Source organism: Odocoileus virginianus, chromosome 9 (assembly GCF_023699985.2).
Source record: "Odocoileus virginianus isolate 20LAN1187 ecotype Illinois chromosome 9, Ovbor_1.2, whole genome shotgun sequence".
In the NCBI taxonomy this organism is placed as follows: domain Eukaryota; kingdom Metazoa; phylum Chordata; class Mammalia; order Artiodactyla; family Cervidae; genus Odocoileus; species Odocoileus virginianus.
The window spans coordinates 44,677,665-44,698,433 of NC_069682.1; the positions used below are offsets into that span (position 1 = coordinate 44,677,665).

At 42.9% G+C, this 20,769-nt stretch overlaps 2 protein-coding genes across 5 annotated transcripts in view; one reads left to right on the forward strand and one right to left on the reverse strand.

The window, feature by feature from the left end:
* The first annotated feature begins 686 nt into the window (after positions 1–686).
* Positions 687–1,287, forward strand: LOC110151279 (eukaryotic translation initiation factor 1). Its single transcript, XM_070472304.1, has one exon. It carries the CDS (start codon positions 779–781, stop codon positions 1,118–1,120), a length of 342 nt encoding a protein of 113 aa, XP_070328405.1. The 5' UTR covers positions 687–778; the 3' UTR covers positions 1,121–1,287.
* An 8,623-nt stretch (positions 1,288–9,910) lies between these two features.
* FERMT1 (FERM domain containing kindlin 1) overlaps positions 9,911–20,769 on the reverse strand; it is a 55,987-nt gene continuing 45,128 nt past the window's right edge. For 2 of the 4 annotated variants that reach the window (XM_020914445.2, XM_020914438.2), the window contains exons 10-15: positions 20,262–20,386; positions 19,202–19,308; positions 17,838–18,059; positions 16,894–17,018; positions 15,664–15,805; positions 9,911–12,220 (exon numbers count right to left, since the gene is read on the reverse strand). In XM_020914445.2, coding sequence (XP_020770104.1) covers positions 12,047–12,220; positions 15,664–15,805; positions 16,894–17,018; positions 17,838–18,059; positions 19,202–19,308; positions 20,262–20,386 — 895 coding nt within the window. In that variant the 3' untranslated portion in view covers positions 9,911–12,046. The remainder of the gene's footprint in view (positions 12,221–15,663; positions 15,806–16,893; positions 17,019–17,837; positions 18,060–19,201; positions 19,309–20,261; positions 20,387–20,769) is intronic. The other 2 variants (XR_002317969.2, XM_070472305.1) reach the window with 2 other exon arrangements.

Genomic DNA, 20,769 nt, shown 5'->3' on the forward strand with positions numbered 1-20,769 from the left:
CAGAACTGTTCACATGGCCATTCCTAACTGCAAAGGCTACTGGAAAGTGTGGAATAGGATAGTTAGATTGGTACAGACCAATAAAGACCCATTCTTGGGGCTGGACACATTCATTCAGCCAAATTCAAGTTCTGTCCCAAGGGAGAAAGGAAAATGGTGTTGGCAGATAAATAATAGTGTTGGTCACAATTGAAAAGTCTGCTGATTTTAGTTCTGAGATAGCTCACACATCTATCTCTCTCCACTGGTTTAGCTCCAGTCCTGTGTCTTTTAACTCGGCCATCGGAAATGACTCTCCCAACTTCAGTGTGGCCCTCCTTATCCATCCTCCATCAGCTGCCAGACTTATATTTCTAAAATGAAAATCTGATTATGGCCTCTCATGTATAAGAATATTCACTGGCTCTCTCTGCTGCTAGTGGCTGCTCTGTCAAGCTTGGCCTAATTTCCAACCTTCTCCTCACCTGGCAAACTCTTACTCATCCTTCAAAGGCAAGTGCAATGTCCCATGCTCTGGGAAATCCTTTGCTCCTGATCTATCAAAACTAATTTTTCTCTCATATTTGTTATCATGTGTCTTTTTTATATATCAAAAATAGTACCTGTTACACAGCATTACAAAACTGCTCAGAGCCCCAGTCACTGAGACTGAGCTGCCGCCGAGGACTCAGCAGCCCCTTGAGCCCCCTCGCTTCCCGACGCTCCGTACCCCCTGCCCGCCTTCTCCCGCCGCCGCCTTCCGCAGGCCGTTTCCACCGAGGAAAAGGAATCGTATCGTATGTCCGCTATCCAGAACCTCCACTCTTTCGACCCCTTTGCTGATGCAAGTAAGGGTGATGATCTGCTTCCTGCTGGCACTGAGGATTATATCCATATAAGAATTCAACAGAGAAACGGCAGGAAGACCCTTACTACTGTCCAAGGGATCGCTGATGATTACGATAAAAAGAAACTAGTGAAGGCGTTTAAGAAGAAATTTGCCTGCAATGGTACTGTAATTGAGCATCCAGAATATGGAGAAGTAATTCAGCTACAGGGTGACCAGCGCAAGAACATATGCCAGTTCCTGGTTGAGATTGGACTGGCTAAGGACGACCAGCTGAAGGTTCATGGGTTTTAAGTGCTTTTGGCTCACTGAAGCTTAAGTGAAGATTTCCTTGCAATGAGTAGAATTTCCCTTCTGTCCCTTGTCACAAGTTTAAAAACCTCACAGCTTGTATAATGTAACCATTTGGGGTCTGCTTTTAACTTGGACTAGTGTAACTCCTTCATGCAATAAACTGAAAAGAGCCCAAAAAAAAAAAAAAAAAAAAAAAACTGCTCAGAGTCCTATCTATTGCTAGATTATAAACTCTGTTCAGGAGATTCCTCTTCGGAGCTGACATAGTGTGTAGCTTGTAGCAGGTGTTTATGGCAGAAGGAGCTACTTTGTCTCCCAACAACTATTCTTACTGTTATAAAAAAAAAAAAACCCTATTTTAAAAAAATATTTATTTCTTTATTTGGTTGCACCGGGTCTTAGTTATGGTCCGCATGGCCTTTTTAGTTGCACATGCGAACTCTTAGTTGTGGCAGGTGGGATCTAGTTTCCTGACCAGGGATCATACCCTGGCTCCCTGTATTGGGAATGCAGACTCAGCCACTGGACCATTAGGGAAGTCTCAGAATGCTGATTTTGAATTGAGTTCATGGTTACTTTGAATAAAGACCAAATATCTCAATCTCCCTTGTAGCTAATTGAAGCTGTGTGACATAATGCCTGAAGCTAAAGCAGCCACCAAAGAGATGACACCAAAGTCACACCATGAGATGGCAGAGTAAAAGGTTAAAAGGATGTAGGTCCCTGACATGGTACATACATAATGCCTTTTTGGTCTACGCTTGCCTTGAGAGTTTTAAGTGGAAGAGAAAAAAACTTCTTGCTTGTTTATGAGTCACTATTATTTTGGGTTTTCTGTTACTTATAGCTTAACAATTCTAACTGAAATGTGTAAAAATTGTGTGTGTGTGTGTGTGTGTGTGTGTGATTTAACTACATTGGCTGAATTATGATTAACTGAACCCTAGCAAGGCTTGAAAACTCTTGGCCCAGTGGCTGCATCACATTCTCAGATACATGGGACACATGTTCACGTATCTTAAAGATATGTGCATACTAGACAGGGCAAGCTTCACGAAGCCCTGTGGTTTCACATGACTGGCTGTGACCATGCACATTGTCTGCCCCTGAACGCACTTGCATTTATAGCCCCTTATCCTAGAGTGTGGTTTCCCAATGACTCAGTGGTAAGGAATCCGCCTGCCAATGTAGGAGACACAGGTTCGATCCTTGGATCAGTAAGATCCCCTGGAGAAGGAAATGACAACCCGCCCCAGTATGCTTGCCTGGGAAATCCCACAAACAGAGGAGCCTGGTGGGCTACAGTCCATGGGGTCGCAAAGTCAGACATGACCTAGTGCCTAAACAGCAACAACAACATCCTAGAGTGGACTCTGCTGGGTTATAAACAACTGATTAGTCAACAGCTTCTTGCAGAGTGTTTGACTGCCCATTTGTTCTCCTGATGTTTACTGGTTTCAAATAACCATCTATAAAGGGAGGCAAAGTTTAGAATAAAAACATTTCACTCAGCCTCTGAAAATGGCGCTCAGTCCCTGAGGAAGGGTCACCTATCCCTGGTGGAATTGGCATCAATCATTTACAAGCAATGGCAGGAGCTGGGCCAACCCTGTGTAGGGGTGGGAGTGGGAGTGGGTAGGGTTGTCTCTGGTCACCGTTGGGTGTTTGCTCTATTGGGAAGAAGGCAGAATTCTTTTCCCCTCCTAAACTCCGCCTCTGTCCCATTTGCAGTCAAATGTCATATTGAACAAGTAGGTCAGCAGTTAGGTCTAAGTTTTTTTAGAAGAAATTTTCATCATTTTGTTGTTGGATGTAAGTTGGGAGGAAAAAAATTCTACAGAGTTTTGTAGGTCTGACCTAATATGTTCTGGGAGAAATCACCTCAGGGGTATATTATTATGTATAAAGACAGTCTAGGGCTCTCTGCTCACAAGGACTGGCCATTCACATGGGAATATCAAGAGCTGTACTAAAGTCAGAGGTCTGGGTTCACATCCTCGCTTTCCACATTTTAGCTGGGTGACCTTGATTAGTTGCTTAACCTCTCCGTACACAGTTATTATGGTGAGTGCTGGAGTCTGCTCAGCCCTGTCACAGAGCCAGGTGTTTGAATCTCTTCCCAACTCTGGTGTCATCTTGGGTCATGTTGGCTGTGGTAGGCATCTTTAAACCAGGGAAACTGGCAAATGCGGGCTCCCTCCTGCCCATGGAGTTATTAAAAATTTACCAGGACTCCCTTTACTTTTCCAAATCTGTGTAATGGGGCTGATAATACCTATCTCACCCAGAGGATGAATGGAATGACCTTGTGGGAAGCACAAGTGATAGCCCCTAATACCTGTTAGTTTCCTAATTCTTTTAGTCATGGATCGTTAGCAGTGTTACTGTTGAGACTGCTCTTTGGGGAAGCAGAAGCTGACTCCACTGGCTCTGAGACGGCTGAACCATTGAACCTCTCAGTATTCCTGTGGCCCCTGGGCAGCTTGTCATCCTACCCTGAAATTTGAGTTATATAACAATAGGGCCTGGAGAAGGAAATGGCAACCCACTCCAGTACTCTTGCCTAGAAAATTCCATGGATGGAGGAGCCTGGTGGGCAACAGTCCATGGGGTTGCAAAGAGTCGGGCACGACTGAGCGACTTCACTTTCACTTTCAACAACAGGGCCTGACACAGATAATGAGGTTGTGTTGGCAGAGTGATGACAGAGTTTTGAGAGAAAGGCAAATGTATGGTAGAAAGGCTTGGAGTGTTACACTGGAGTGGGGGATGCACCTTGACCTGACTGAGGAGGTGGGGGGAATGGAAAATAATCACTGAAACCTGGGATATAAGGGGCTGCAAAAAACCACAAAGTCCTACACCCTTGCCTTTCAACTGAGGAGACACATGCTCTTAGATTAAGGCTTAATCTTCCTCTACTGTTGTTTTTCCAATTTCCTTTTTGACCAGGCTGATGCTTTTAGCTTTTGATTATGGTGAAAAAAATGACCAAATTCAGACTCTGTAGGCCAATTTTCTAAATGGGATCAGAAAAGCAAGTGGGAAAATATCTTAAAATGGAATATAAACTGGTCTTGCCACTGTGGAAAATAGTATGGAGGTTCCTAAAAAAAATGATAAACAGTATAAATAGAATTACCAGATGATCAAGCAATTCCACTTCTGGGTATTTATCTGAAGGAAATGAAAACCACCAACTTGAAGAGGTATCTGTACCTTCATGTTCACTGCAGCATCATTCACAATAGCTAAGACATGGAAACAATCCAAGTGTCCACTGACAGATGAATGGATAAAAATAATGCAGTATACCTACACAGTGGAATATTAGTCATAAAAGAAGGAAATGCTGCTATTTGTAACAACATGGCTGGACCTGGATGGTTTTATGGCAAGTGAAATAAGTCAGACAGAAAAAGATATTAATAAATACTGTATAATCACACTTAAATGTGGAATCTAGAAAAACTGAACCCCTAGAAACAGAACAAATTGGTGATTTCCAGAGGTGGGGAGTGGAGGATGGAAGAAATGGGTGAAGATGGGGGGAAAAAAAGGAAAAAAAAAGGAAATGTCTTAAAAGATGAAGCATTATGTTCCATTCTGTGGCCCAGGTGATTATCTGGGGGATCTGTTCTCACAGTGGATGACAGGAGTACAAAAGGGCAGTCAAACTGTACAAGCACATGAGGGCCTCTGCTCACATCAATCACTAACATCCAATTGACCAAAGAAGTCATATGGCCAAGTCCACACAATGGGGCAAGAGGTATGCCTGGGAGGGGGGCAAGTATCCAAATTATTACACAAACTTCTTTGAAAATAAATACATAAATATTTTATAACTGAAAGTATGTTCTCGTTAGAAATAATAATGTTGGAACTTCCCTCCGGGTCCAGTGGTTAAGTCTCTGCAATCCCAATGCAGGGGCTGAGGGTTTGATCCCTGGTCAGGGAACTAAGATCCCATATGCCACACGGCATGACCAAAAAATAAAGATTTAAAAATATAAAAAAATGTTTTATCTTTGAATTGCATTTTATAGTTTTTTCATTAATATTTATTTATTTGGCTTCACCAGGTCCTAGTTGTGGCATGTGGGATCTTTAGCTGATGCATGTGGGATCTAGTTCCCTGACCAGGGATTGAACCCTGGCCTTCTGAGTTGGGAATACAGAATCTTAGACAGTGGACCACCAGGGAAATCTCTGTGTTTTATAGTTTTTGAAACATCTTTGCAGTCATTCTATCATATATTCTTTCCAGTAACCCAGTGATATGGTGGGGAAAGCAGCACCCCCATTTTTAAAGATGTGAAAATTCTGGCTACATTATTTTCCTAGAACTGCCATAAAATGGTTTCAAATAGAAATTTGTTCTTTTGCAGTTCTGGAATCTAAATGTCTAAAATTAAGATGTCAGCTGGACTGTGATCTCTCTGAAGGGTCTTGGGAATAATGTGTTCTTGCTCTTGTGGTTGCCAGCAGTCCTTGACTTGCAGTTGCATGTGTGCGTGCGTGATAAGTTGCTTCAGTCATGTCCAACTCTCTGCGACCCTACGGACTGCCAGGCTCCTCTGTCCACGGGATTCTCCAGGGAAGAATATTGAAGTGGGTTGCCATTCCCAACCCAGGGATCAAACCTGCATCTCTTATGTCTCCTACACTGGTAAGTGGCTTCTTTACCACTAGTGTCACCTGAGAAGTTCTGGCTTGCAGCTACACCACTCTAATCTCTGCCTCAGTCATCACAGGGCCTTCTTTCTCCCTGTCTCTGTCTGGCTCTTCTCTTCTTATAAAGCACCCAGTCATACTGGATTTAGGGGCCACACTAATTTAGAACACCTCATCCTAACCTGATTACATCTTCAAAGACTTTATTTCCAATTAAGGTTACATTCACTGGTTCTGGGTAAACATGGAGTTTTGGGGGAAAACTAGTCAACCCATACCCTGGCAATCAGGTTTTATGGTATTTGTGTTCATAATTCCTCAGTGTTTGATGTCCTCTCCACCAAATCCATGCCATGTGTCTTAGGCCAGAGCTTCTCAGACTTTGCTGTGTACACGTATCACTTGAAGGTCTTGTTAAAATTCAGGAGGTCAGGGTGGGCCTCGGAGCTGGGACAAGGATGAGATAAGGAGGCCCTGGTGGTGAGTACCTCCTTAAATGTGCCCTGGGTGACTTGCTTGCTTCACCCTGTTCCCGGCCCTGTGGATTTGGTATCTCTAACCAATGCTGTGGATCCAACAATACACTTTCATCAGTATTCTTGCCTGGAGAATCCCCACGGACAGGGGAGTCTGGCAGGCTACAGTACATGGGGTTGCACAGTTGGACACAACTGAAGTGACTTAGCACTTATGAACACAAGCTGCAATGTATGTGGGTTTAATGCTCGGTATCTGACCCTCAATAGCAAAGAGCGTGCTTTTCCATTTTGAAGCTGTGTGTGTGGGCTAAGTCCTAGAAAAGAAACACTGATTCTGCTGTTTTTAATGCTGGTTATGTGGACTGACCTGGCTGCTAATACTGATTTTTGGGGAACTCTGCAGGTATCGAGAGCCCCTTTGTAAGCCCCTCATCAGACCTCCATCCCTAAGCCTCACCTGTTCCTGGAGCACTTCACTATTTCAGCACTGGCTTTCCCACTCTCCACTATGTTGCCTGAAAGAGCATCCTTGTTCTCTCCCAATAGTCACAGTGGGCACAAGTCAGGGCTTCCTTTATAAGGCAGATGCTCAAACCAGCCACTCCACCACCAACCTCTATGTGTGGGGCCCCGGCCCCCAGGCTCTGTTGCATTCCCCATCCCCTCTTTTCTCAAAGACATAAAATTCTTTCCCCCTTCTGGAACCTCATTTGCCATCCTTGCTTTGCTGTTATGGGCCCTATTTGGGGCCAACAAGAACACAGGCTTGGGGCTTTCGACCCTGCTCTCCCCTGAGGCCCTGGGTCCCCTCACAAAGGTCTCTCCCCCTCCCCTGGCACATTTCTGCCTCTGGGGATCTCAGAGAGCAGCCAGAGGCTTGCCTCCCAACTTTCATGGGAGCAGGAGAGAAACAACATTCTGCTGGGTCCTGGACAGCACTGTCATTTGAGGTCCCCTGTAAAGGAGGGACTGTGGGATTTTCCCTCTGTAACGACTGGAGAAACCGAGGCCGGCAAGGTCACACAGCGGAGAGTCAGAAGGAAGGAAATTCATTTAGCTGAAAATCTCTTTTGACAGTTGTTCGTGAGGAGCATGAGCAAATCTGAAGAGAAACCTCACATTCCCATTCTGTTTACATGTGTTCAGAAGGGCTGCTCTGAGGGAACTGGGTCTTCATGCAACACGGATGTCTGGGCAAATGTGGGGAGGCTCCTGGAGGCTCTCTCTAAATCTTCTGACCTAGTGACATGTGAAGTGGCTTCTGGGAGCTCTGGGCTCCAGGGTGGCTTATTGGAATCTGACCTTTCACTCAGAAGATTTCCGCTCTGAAGAAATCTGAGAGTCCATCACCCCAAGGCCAGCAGGAGTTCAAGGCAGTGCAGACATTTGTAAGGAGGGAGAACCCACAGGCTGGTTTTGTTCTCTTTGCTGGGGCTCAATATTTCCCCTTGGCTTCAGGGATGAACCCGCTATTGAGAAAGGGGATGGGGAAACTTGAATATAAGGAAGGGCCACGTGCAGACTGTCAGCTTTTCTAGTATTTTCAGGATCCAATGGCTCTTGGAGGAAAGGAGCATAAAGAGGGGGAAGGGGATGAAAAAGAAGAGGAGGCAGGTCTCTCCCACCCCTACTATCTAGAGAGATTTTGGGGTGATAGTGAGGGATGAGGAGGAAGCTGGAAACCACATGCTGTGTGGTAAAATAATGAAAATCATATATATGTCATTATCTCACATGATCTATCTCCTGTGATTTAAAAATCATGTGTTTGTGTGGGAAATAATGAAGAATGTATTTCATGTATATTTCATTATTTCACATGATTTTGCTGCCTCTTCTCTTCCTCCTGTTACCCTGGAATCTCTCAGGGAGGTTGGAGGGGTGGAAAGGAGCCTCCTTTTCTGTTTCACTCTTTGCTGAATGTACTAAAGTGAAAAAAGAGTCTTTACTTACAAGTGAATTAAAAAAAGTTGTTTAAATATTTTAAGCATTTTCAGGATGTCTTGCTTCTAATGCCTGCAACTCAAAGATGAGTTTTCAAATGAGAGACTCAGCTGCTTACTTTTTTGACCTTGGGACTGAAAATGAAACTTTCCCAGAATCAAAATACTTGTCAGGCAACTCACTTTTCTGGCTCCCAGACTTTTCTGATACCCCTGCACCTTTCCAGCTCCTCAGAGGCAACCAATCCTCTAGCTTCCCTGGCCCTCCCCCACCAGTGTGTGAAATGGGGACACTGAACTCAGGAGAGGCCTGCATTGGGGCTGGGGTTGGGGTAGGCATTTCAATGCTGAGCAGGTCTTGGGGGGTTTGCTGGGCTAAGCTCAATGGTCTCTGCAGTTAAGAACTGCCTCTCAATCTTGTTCCATTGCTTACTCTTGGTGTGACCTTGGGCAAGTTCCTTTATCTTCTGAGCCTGGTTTCTCCTTTGTGAAACGAGAAGGCAAGTCGTTCCTGCCCCGTATGGATTGATGTGAGAGTTGCACAAAGGGTGTACCTGAAACCATACTCAATATCTTGTAATACTTACAATGGAAAAGAATCTGCACCTGAAACTAGTACAGTATTGCAAATCAACTGCAGTTAAAAAAAAAGAACTGCATGAAAGGATGTCTACAAACTCCACATCCTTAATCCTTATGGACCATCTAAATGAAAGATGTGCCCTTGACTACTGGTGCTAAGTCACTTCAGTCATGTCCGACTCTGTGTGACCCCATAGATGGCAGCCCACTAGGCTTCCCCGTCCCTGGGATTCTGGCAAGACAAGAATTCTGGAGTGGGTTGCCATTTCCTTCTCCAATGCATGAAAGTGAAAAATGAAAGTGAAGTCGTTCAGTTGTGTCCGACTCTTAGCGACCCCATGGACTGCAGCCTACCAGGCTCCTCTGTCCATGGGATTTTCCAGGCAAGAGTACTGGAGTGGGGTGCCATTGCCTTCTTCGGTGCCCTTGACATGTGACCATATATTAGAGGCCTTCTGATGCCTCTGGTTATTTTTGCTCTATGGTACTTTTTCCAAAAGGTAGACCTGGATAACAAAAGCTCACTATATGTCAGAAAATCTGGTGATGATCAATTGGTTTCAAAAAAGAAGTTGAAGATTAAGTAATGTTTCTAAGTCAATCTCACTGCAGAGAATATGCTCAAATCTTGGAATCGTGAGCAAAAGCATATGTTAAACCTGAGTGTTGCACTTCTCTTTCAAAGTAGAGAAAATATTCACCTTTTTAGAGTCAATAGACTGGAGATGACACAACTAGACCATATTCAAATCTGTAGAAAACTTTTAAAAAGTCATATAAAATAACAAAAAAAAAAAATGCAGATTTCCCCATGTACCATAGATAAGAAAGCAAACAAGGTTGAAAGCCACACATTAATTTCAAATTTCATCATAGGAAGTCAGGTGACCTTTGCACCCAATGTAAAAAATCCATAAGTTGCTCTTTAGAATAGCAGTGTTTATGATTTTCTTGTCATACTTGCTTTTTCCTCTGGGATGTTGCTGTGTAGTCATGGAAGAAATGCTCCCTTAAAAGTCTGGTTAAAACCAGTCAACTCTTTTGAGTGTTTACATGGAAATATCAGACAACTAGGAAAAGCTGAGGAAGAGCTGAACCAAAGGTCTAGCTTTGGTAAATTAGACAGAGCTGTATTTGACAGTAGACAGGTAAACTGTGACATCAAGGAGTACTGTTTTAATGTAGGGCCCAGTTAGGTTCTAAAATAATGGGGGCCCAGGACTATAGAGAAATGACCACCAAGTTCAACACAGTTCACCTGGCATTGGTTTCTGTATAGAATGTTTCAAACTCAGTTCTTTATGACACGGACCAGATTAGTCAAGTGCTTGAGGCACAATTAATCTTTAAGCTCGGCCTCCAGAAGTTCAGGTATTGCCTGAAGATTCTTCACTAACATTCACTTCTAAGGTGAGGCTGAAAGAGGAACTTCCAGTGACAACTTCTGCCTCAGGGCTGAAGAGTCCCCAGCCAAGGCTGTCTTGAGGTGGCCCCCAGAATTGCAAAGATCTGTCTTCTCAAATAGCTCTGCTGGAAAATAAAGCAACAGTGGATGTCTTCAGGCATCTGAGGTCCAGCCAGGCCCCCTGAGGTCTGCATCCTAAAACAACTTCAAAGTGGAAAGGGAGTCTCGGCCTTAACCTTGTAACCCATATCCTTTGTGTGACAGAAGAATATTTATAAAAACATAACAAAATACATCTCATATTTCCTTCTATCCCCCGTACGGCTTTTTACTTTCTTAAAACTCACTCATCCCAACAGTGACAAACCAAAACAGAAAATGACAATTGAGGCAGCTGTTAATTGGCCCATGTTCATGTCTCATGGCAGAGATGACAAAGCAAAAAGCAGAGGAAAAAAAAAAGTTTGTTATCAGCTTTTGATTTACAAAAGCCAAAAGCCTTTAGGGGAAAGGCCACGAGTCATATGTTGTTCTTCAGTTGCTAAGTCATGTCTGACCCTTTGTGACCTCATGGACTGTAGCATGCTAGGCTCTTCTGTTCTCCACTGTCTCCCAGAATTGGTCAAATTCATGTTCATTGAGTTGGTGATGCTATATAGTCATCTCCTGGAGCAGGAAATGGCAACCTGCTCCAGTATTCTTCCTAGGAAAATTCCATAGATGGAGGAGCCTGGTGGGTCACAGTCCATGGGGTCACAAAGAGTCGGACACAACTGAGCACACACGGTCATGTAAACAGACACAGATCTAGGAGAACACTGTTGAGAGTGATTACAGCAAGGCTTCCCTACCCCACCCACCCACCAGCCAAAGGCCCAGTAGACGGAAGTCTCTAGGGATGCCAAGAGCTCTTAAATTTGGTGGGCTTTGGAGATGGGCTGTCCTCCTCTTCTCTCCCTGACTGGTTGCGATGGAAACTTTGCTGGAAGCCTCAAAACATGAGGTGGTTTTATGAAGAGAGAACTGGACCCATCTTCTTGAGCCCCAACCCAGAGTAGAAGCTTTGGAGACATGAAAGCAGTTTTGAGGCGTTAGGATTCCCAGAACCCATGTGTTATCACATCTTTAGAAGGACTTAAAGGTGGCTGGAATGGACTGGGACTTGCGGGGGTGGCGGTGGGGTGGGGGCGGTAACCTGTGTCCAAGACAAGATGGGTCAATGATCACCTTGGCAGATGTCACTCTGGACTCATGACACCGAGGGCCACTACTCTGACACCTTGTCACCAACTGGTACCAGGTAACCCCACCTTCCCCCAGGCCTATACCCTAGACCTTAATTCCCAGGACATAAGTATATTCAGGGCTCCCTCTACCATTTTCACAAGATGGCAGTTAAAAGCACTTCTGTTAAGGAAAGACCTATTTCTTTTCATATCTGAGTTTGGGGAATAAGATTTTTGCTTACTACATGTGCTACATGGCTTTCCTTTGACTTAGCAACAAAGCAGATAAACACACGGGCAGCTTCCAACCCGTAGGCGAAGGCTCTTCAAGTCACAGAACTGTAGCTACATGCAGGGCTTTAGAGCAATGCCAAGCATGGTGCTCTCTCCCACCCCACATTTTACACAAGAGGTTAACTGAGGCTCCTTTCACCACAGGTGACAGAGGGAAGAGTTGGGGGAGGGATGTGCTAGGCAGGGTGTCTGAAATAAGGAGAGGGTCTGGGTGTCCATGGGAATATATGCTGTCAGCCTGGAGCATACCACACATTGCGTGCCATGGACCCAGCCCGGGGGAGGCCGCCTTCTGTGTAGGCCCAGCAGGCCTACTTTGCTCACTCCTGGCCGCCGGTCAACTTGTGGAACAGGTCCTCATCGAGCGTTTCATTCTGGTCCTTGGAGCGGGTGGACAGGAAAATGTAGCCTCCAATGTACTCATGCACGACTTTGCAATCCGCACTCAGGCAGGTGAATGCAATGGAGACGTTCTGGTCAAACTCGATAGCCACCTGGAAGGGGAAGGCACAGGTACGCTTAAAACGGACAAGGATGGATCGAAAAGAAGCCGCTTGGCTGGAGATGGTCCAGAGCTGAGGACTGCTGAGGTGCTGACAGATAGTCTTCCCCAAACCCCACAAAACCCCACAAAGCTTACAGAAAATCATTTCTGTTCTCTATGCGCCCTCTTGTGGTGTCAGCTTTGCCACACACCTGGTAAAACACTACGACCTAATGCAAAGATATTTCCTGTCTGTCTCTCTTCAGATAAAAGAACTGTCTAAACACTCTGTGTGTGGAGTGAGAGGATGCTTTGCAGAGTTTTGAGTGGAGAAGAAAGGGCTCACATGAATTTCTCTACGGCCACAGCCCTCAGTCCTTCCCAGCTGGAAGTCATAAACTCTACACTAGAGGAAATTGAAGCTTCATAGGTTCTCTATCTTGGCTGCCCACTGGAATCAGCTGAGGACCTTTAAGAACTGATGATCTACATAGAAACATTTTAATCCATGATGCTTTATTTCTCCCAGTTTCTTCTTTCCATTATCCATTCAACAGTGGGCAAGTACGGGCACATGTGTCACGTAGATGTGACTTACAATTTCACTTCCAAAGGTCCCTTTCAGAAGATGGCCTTTCAATCAATTTTAACACAAAGTGTGCAAAATGTGTTAGTTTACTAACTGTACTTTTGTCATACATTGGCTACTCTTTAATATCTAGAGACTAGATATTATAAAATTGGGACATACTGTCGAGTATTTACAAAGAATATACAGTAAAGCTAAAATGCATGTAACTTATACAACAATGGATAGATGTTGAAATGTTCTTGTACACAAAGCAAAACATCCTTGCGAAGTTCATTCTCTATTTGCAACATCTAAGCCTTTTAGATGTTCTGAGGTGACAACATATGATAAAAAGTAGAGCTAGTGAATTAATCAATTTGTAAATATCTTTGTCATAATTGATAAAAAAGTAGCATCTTGGACATGGACTTATTAATCCATCTGAGAAATGCACGTCAGGACTTGTTCATTAGGTTGGCAGCAGAGGGGCAGGAGGAAGTATCAGTGGAGGGATATATGTGGATGTGTTCATACTTATATTTTGCTTCATGTCTCATTTTTAATGGAATATTAAGGGAATGTAGTATTTTAATCATGACTCTGCCAACATCTTTATCCAGAGGTCTGTTGCCATTTTTTACTTTTTTGACATTTTTGTCCCAAGAAAGGTAGGACTACATTTTTTTCCTTCTAGATTGAGTTGGTATAGTGTATTCTTGGTTGTCAAATACTCATATAGCTTTGGGACTTTGAAATGGTAAATATTCACGTTGTGTGAAAAAGCATGATATGTAACTGTATGATCTTAATTATATAAAAATAGATGCTTAGATTTATAGATACACAAACGAAACCTAGAACGACACATCAAATGATAAACTGCTTGTGATTATGGATGACTTTGTATTTTGCCTCTTGTGTTTTTTGGTTTCCTATTACGCACATGATAACTTTTAAGAAATGTTATTTTAAAAACCTTAAAAAAAAGTCACTGACCTCGGCAATTCCCAGAGTTGGATTTTTTTTCCAAATGGTATTACTGAGGTATAACTGATATATAATAAACAAACCTATTTAAGGTGTACAGTTGGGTTATTTTTTAAAATTGTAGTTGATTTACAATGCCATGCTAATTTCTGCTGTACACCAAAGTGATTCAGATATATATACACAGGGTTGGCCAAACTGTTCGTTCATTCCGTAACATCTTCTGGAAAAACCCAAATGAATTTTTTGGCCAACCAAATATATATATGTATATACATATATATACATGTATATATATATATATATTTACAATAGCCTTTGCTATTATGATTTATCATGGGATATTGAATATAGTTCTTTGTGCTATACAGCAGGACCTTGTTTATTCATTCTATGTACAAAAGCTTACCTCTGCTAAACCCAACCTCCCACTCCATCCCTCCCTCAACTGTCTCCCCTGTGGCAAACATCAGTCTGTTCTCTATGGCTGTGAGCCTGTTTCTGTTTTGTAAATAGGTTCATTTGTATCATATTTTAGATTCTGTATCATATGGTATAGCTATGTAAGTGATATCATGTGGCATTTATCTTTCTCTTTTTGAGTTGTTTCACTTAGTATGAGAATCTGTAGGTGCATCCAATTTGCTGCAAATGGCATTATTCTGTTCTTTTTCACAGCTGAGTAGTATTCCATTGCATCTATGTACCACATCTTCTCTATCCATTCATCTGTTGTTGGACATTTAGGTTGTTTCCATGTCTTGGCTATTGTGAATAGTACTGCTTTAAACATAGAGGTCCACATATCTTTTTGAATTAGAGTTCTGTCTGTACATATGCCCAGGCGTGGGATTTCTGGATCATATGGTAATTTTGTTTTCAGTTTTCTGAGGAACCTCCATACTGTTTTCCAGAGTGGCTGCACCAACTTACACCAACAGTGTAGGAAGTTTCCCTTTTCTCCACACCCTCTCCAGCATTTATTGTTTGCTGATTTTTCTGACTGGTGTGAGGTGGTACCTCATTGTAGTTTTGATTTCCATTTCCCAGAGGTGGATTTATATGGCCTTGAGGATATAGCAAGGCTTTCAAGCTACTCCTTAGAGGCTGTCTAATCTCAGACCTTCATTCTACAAAAGAGTTAAGACTGTCAACAGCTGTGCTGAGAGGAATCCATGGTTCTTAAAAAAATGTGAGTCACTTAACCTCCCTCTACATTGACAGCCTTCTACTGGAAAAATGGGAATGTCAAAGGAATGAGGAAAAGATCCTCTATCATCATCAGAAGAATGCTTTAAATCATCAGGACACTCAGGTGTCTCTGACTCAGCCTGCGATGTAGCTCTGGCCTGGTTCCTAGGGCAGAGATGATAGGAGCTGACGGCTCCTGAAGTCAGAGGCTGAATTTTCTCGTCACCCCTGTGTACCGTGCTGGCTTTGGTACTTTTCCCCTTTGGGACTAGAATGATCTCCATGTGGGCAGTTGAGCCTGGGCGTCCTCAACCAGTTATACCTCTTGGCAGTCAGTCAGATGAGGCCTGTTTTGGATTTATTCTGTATGATACATACATCTCAGGTGGCCTCTGCTAAGTAGTTATCAACCTAAATCTTATATAATCATACATGAGTTGAAGGAGATTAAACTACTCCACAATTTTAGAGTCTGTCCGTATGGAGACCAAGCCAACTTATGTTAATTCAAAAGCATTCGGCCTATACTTGCTAGGGAACTGCCTAGAACTGCATGTAATTATTTTAGCAGAGAATTACCACATGCTTGTGGTCTCTAAATTCTAGGTATAAGAATACCTTCTGAAAATCAGAATAAGCTGCAGTTCTGAGGGAACACAGGTTTAACAGGTTCAACACTGAATATACCCAGACTTTCACTTTACCTGCCGGATTTCCCAGTTTACATTCCACTGTTTCATATTTGTAAATCTCCATGTTGTAATTGGGATCCCAGTGGCTGCATCAATTCTAATCAACCTATTATATGAAATTCCCAGAATGTCATCTTTTTTGCTTCCTTTAAATCTGAAAAAATTTAATTAAAAGATGTAACTGCTTCCTGTGACATGATGTTTATTCACACACAACTTCTTAAAAATAATACCAACATTTCTAAAACATTTCTGAAGAGTAGACAATGAGGGATTAACTTTCTGCAAAGGGCATTATTATTGTGATAGAGAGAATATGAAGGCTGGAGAGAATTAGGATGTCCCGCTGACATTATTTAAATGAAATTGACATCAGAGGAAAGCAAAATAAGAGGTAGTCAAGTCAATTAGTTCAAATTAGTACCAACTGTGTATGCCAGGCACCCTTCTAGGCACTGCTTAGGCATAGCGACCTAAACAGACAGACAGAATATTCCTAACCTCATTGAGCTTATATTCTAGTTGGGGGAGAGGGTCATGAATAAGTGAAATATACATGTCAGATAGGATCATGAAGGAGAATAAAGCACAGAAGTGAGACAGGGAATAATGGCGAGGAGGTTGTTACAATTTTCAACAGAGTGTCAGGGAGATCTTAGCCAGAAGGAAGATTTGATTGAAAGAACTGGTGTCTGTGAAGGCGTGAGTTATGTGGATACCTGGAGAAAAAGTATCTTAGGTGGAGGGCACAGTGCAAAGGCCTGAGCTCTCCTTCCCCCACCAGCCCCCTCAGGCTCAAAGCCCTGCCAGGAGGCCAGCATGGCTCCCTGCCAGGAGGCCAGGGCAGCATGAATGAGGGGAGAGGAAGTGAAATTCCAGAGTTAAGGTCCTGCCAGGTTGCTGTAAGGATCTGGCCTTTACCCTGAGTGTGACAGAATGCCTTTAGATGGGGTGAGAAGAGGCCTGACAGGATTTGACTTAAAAGGATCACACAGGCTGCTAAACTGAAAAGTTAGGGGACAAACAGGAGAAGCAGAGAGATCAGGTAGGCACTCTGAACAGAGGTATGGAAGATTGTTATGAGCAGCCAAAAGTGATGGTCATTTGTGAACAGACAGTATTCTAAAATTAAAAAAAGAGAGAGAGAATTTTATATTCTAGACCAAATGAGAATAAACTGGATTCCAAGGAAGTCACTTAGAATTGAACAGAAAGTAAGAGGCAGGTGAGCATTATAATCACCTGACAAGGTAGTAGGTGAGGCCGAATTCAGGTAGAGACTGCCATGCCTGGATGAACCGCAGCTTGGCTTCGACCAGGGGCATCTGGGCCACGTTCTGGTGGGCTTCCAGAATGCAGGCTGCCAGCTAAGCAGAAGTGGGAGATGTCAAATTCCCTTTAGCAGACACTGACTCTCTACAGCAAGCATCCTGTTGGCTTCAGGTCTCCAGTGAGAAGAATGAACACAAGACACCACTGCAGCTTCACAAAGCCAATTCCTTTCCATTCATTCACTCATTCATTCACTCTCTCTCTTTTTCTATAATACATACAAATCACTGGAGAGAAGCAGGATGATCAGGTAATATGTAGGCTTGCTTTTTGTCTGGGGTCTGTGGAGTCTCCATGGACAATGGTTCTACTCGAATCAGTTTACTGTGTAACTTTCAACCCACTCTTATTTAATTTGTGGGGACTAAATCATTCTTTTAGAATTTTTATTCTGGGAATATTGCCATGTGCAGTTAGCAGTGCAGTCATTGCTATCAACAATAATTTGGGACTTCCTGTTGGCCCAGTGATTAAGAATCTACCCTCCAATGCAGGGAACATGGGTTCAATATCTGGTCAAGGAACTTAGATCTCACATGCCACAGAGCAACTAAACCTGTGTGCTACAGCGACTGAGCCTGCATGCTCTAGAGCCTGTGTGTTGCAATTAGAGAGAAGCCCACACGCCACAATGAAGGCCCCTCATGCTGCAATTAAGACCCAATGCAGTCAAATAAGTAAATATTAAAAAAATTAACAATAATTTCTTAATATTATCTGACACCCAGTTCATAGTTAAATTTCCCCATTAGCTGATTTTTCATGATGATGATCTCAATCAATTTAATTCCCTATTCTATTTCAGAAAATACAGAATGTACTGCAAATAATCACCCCAGCCAGATTAGCAGTACCTGTTTAGACTTGTGCTTTTTTGCACACCGAGGTGACACAAAACATTCCGGGTTCAAGTCCATGTTTTCAAGACCAGAAGCCACCTGAGATGCTGAGTTCCGGTTTTTCATCTTCAGGAAAGAAAGGATGTTGAGGACCTCTGGCTGGTAGGAGCTGTCTGCCATGGTTTTGCCCTTTGATGCCAAGATGCAGGCAGCCATCCATTGGGCATACTGACTCTCCTGCAAGAAATACCAGAGGGCTGAGAAGCAAGTTCAAGTATAAAGCTGCCATGTTGGGAACAGAGAAGGATTTGGACTATCATTCTAGATGATGTGGGGTGGCATGCATTTGAACTGTTATTAATCACCTAATTTAACATCATATGAGAGCTTTTGAGTCCTGTGTTGAGTTTCTAGATACCAAGGGGCTAAGGAACAGGAATGTTGACTTTGAGAAATCCTGTGTGGAGAACTTCTCATTTAAAGATGAACCAAGGACATGAGCTTCTCGGAGCACAGAGGTGAAAACTCAAACTACTGGAGCACGCCCTTGATGCATAGTCCCGTTTTCATATCAAGTCTTATCTCTATGACAGAAGACAGTGAGGAAAAATCATTAACTGACTTCTCATATTATTTCTCCCCCGGCCTGTCCTTAGCAAAGCTTCTAATCCTATGCTAGGAATCAGGTCCATTGGTGGATGTGAACCAGCTAGTTGTGGCTTCTACTGTTCTTTAATGTCTGTGCTCATTTGCTACCTCAGGGAGCAAAGGGGGAGTGGTCCCAGAAGTCAAGGGGATGTGGGTAAAGAGGGAAATTAATTCTTCAGGGCAACAGTAGGTGTGGTTCACTGAGTCACTGGCCTCAGTCATCACCCTCCTTGCATCCACATCTCTAGCCGTGTAATTTTACAGTCCCTCCCATCAGAGCCAGAGTGTAATTTCCCATCTTTTGACTTTCAGCCTGGCCATGGATGTGCTTTAATCAACAGAGTGTGGGTGGAAATGACAGTGTACCTACCAACTGACTCCAAACCTAAGCGTTAGGAGGTCTCACACATTCCCAGTTTCCTTCTGGCACTTCTGCCATCACTATGAGAAGAGCCTCCTCAGGCAGCCTGGAGCCCAAAGTAAAGCCCATGAGCTCAGCCAGTGGTAAAGAGCCAGCTGAGCCAGGTGGATGGCTTGGAGCAGATCTGTCCAGCTGCCCACAGCCTGAATCATCCAATCCCTAGTCATCTGGCAAAATGCTTGCTGGTGTGTATCTTTATGATTTTTGTGATTGTTACAAAGCAGGAGCTGACTGATGAGTGCTCTGATTTGAGAAAACAACTGGGATGGTTTGTCTCGAGGCTTCATAAAAGTGAAGTGATTTTACTTACATGGTCACATCTCAGATACACTTCATTCATACCATCAGCAACGGGGATTAGTAATTTGATTCCAAATTTTCTCCCTGCTACATTTACATCTGGCACAACTTCACAACCTGGATGACAGAAGGCAGGGAAAGAACTGAGCTCTGAGAAATCTCTTAGGCAAATATCAGATGTGCATCTAAAAACAAAGAATTTGAACATAAACTCCTCAGATTTGACTCTCTTCTGAAATACTGAAGAGCAGGCTGATAACATTAATTAAAGCAGGGGTCCCTAACCTCTGGGATCTAATACCTGATGAGCTGAGGTGGAGATGATGTAACAATAATAGGAATAAAGTGCACAATAAATGTAGTATGATGAAATCATTCCAAAACCACCCCCCCACCCAAAATCTGTGGAAAAACTATCTTCCATAAAACTAGTCCCTGGTGCCAAAAGACTAGGGACGGCTGAATTAAATGATTACTAGGTAAGTTATGAACTTAGCATGGATAAATAAAAATATTTTATTTTATGGATTTCTTAAATACATCATCGATTGACTTCCTTTTCAGGCTAATTTGGCTAACTCATATGATCAGTTTTTGAACATAAACTTTGAAAGAATTAAAGGAGGGAATTCTCTGATTGTCACAATGATGAGGGAATTGAGTGCACTAGTTAATTAAATTTTTAGTTAATGAGTTACCAGGACACTCACAGCCACTTTCAGAAATAAAGCCCAAACGTGACATTGAATTAAACTTAATTGTTTTGGAATTCAGAAAGCTTTACAGGATCCAACAATGTCTCATGTCTTATATTTATGACAACAATTACCATCACATCAGAGACTTGGACACACTGGGAAAGAAGGGACGGCATAATAAATGATTGTTTTTTCACTGATTTGCATTCCAGGTTCATACTTCATGGGGAGGAGGAGCTTCAGGCATGTGGCCATTGACAGCCCATGACAGACAGAGGTTTCTCTGGGAGTGAACATGCTTCACTGGGTGAACATGCTTTCACCCTTTTGATGGGCCATGTCAAGCCATACTGAGATACTGGACCCTCTTACCTCTAAGGTTTAATTTTTCAACTGGTTCTCCTTGTTCAAGCTCCTTATTCTTAAAGTAGGCTATAGATGTGTCTTTAAAGACAAACCAATATTGTTTGAAAGCTTTTAATATTAGCTTTTTGGGCCTGCAAATTAAAGTACAGTAAACATTTGAAAAACCATCCAGAAATGTAGGACACATTGCAAATTCAAGCTAATCAAGATGCTCTAGAGATCCTTTCAGACAACATTCTCTTTATTTTTTAATAATTTTTAAATTGCTAACTCATTTCTAAAAATGGAAAATGGGGTTTTTGATATGAGATGTAGAAGTTAACACAAAATCTCAGGAGCCAGACCACTCAGTGCTACACTTTACTCTGCTGTATAAATGTGACCCTAGGAAAGATTGTGTCTGTTTGGGCCATGTGTATTACTTCTGTGTGATGGGAGAGTATGAGCCTTGAATTCACAGGGCTTTTGTGAGGGTAGAAAGAGGTAATTTCTGTAAAGTGCCTGGCAAACGGAA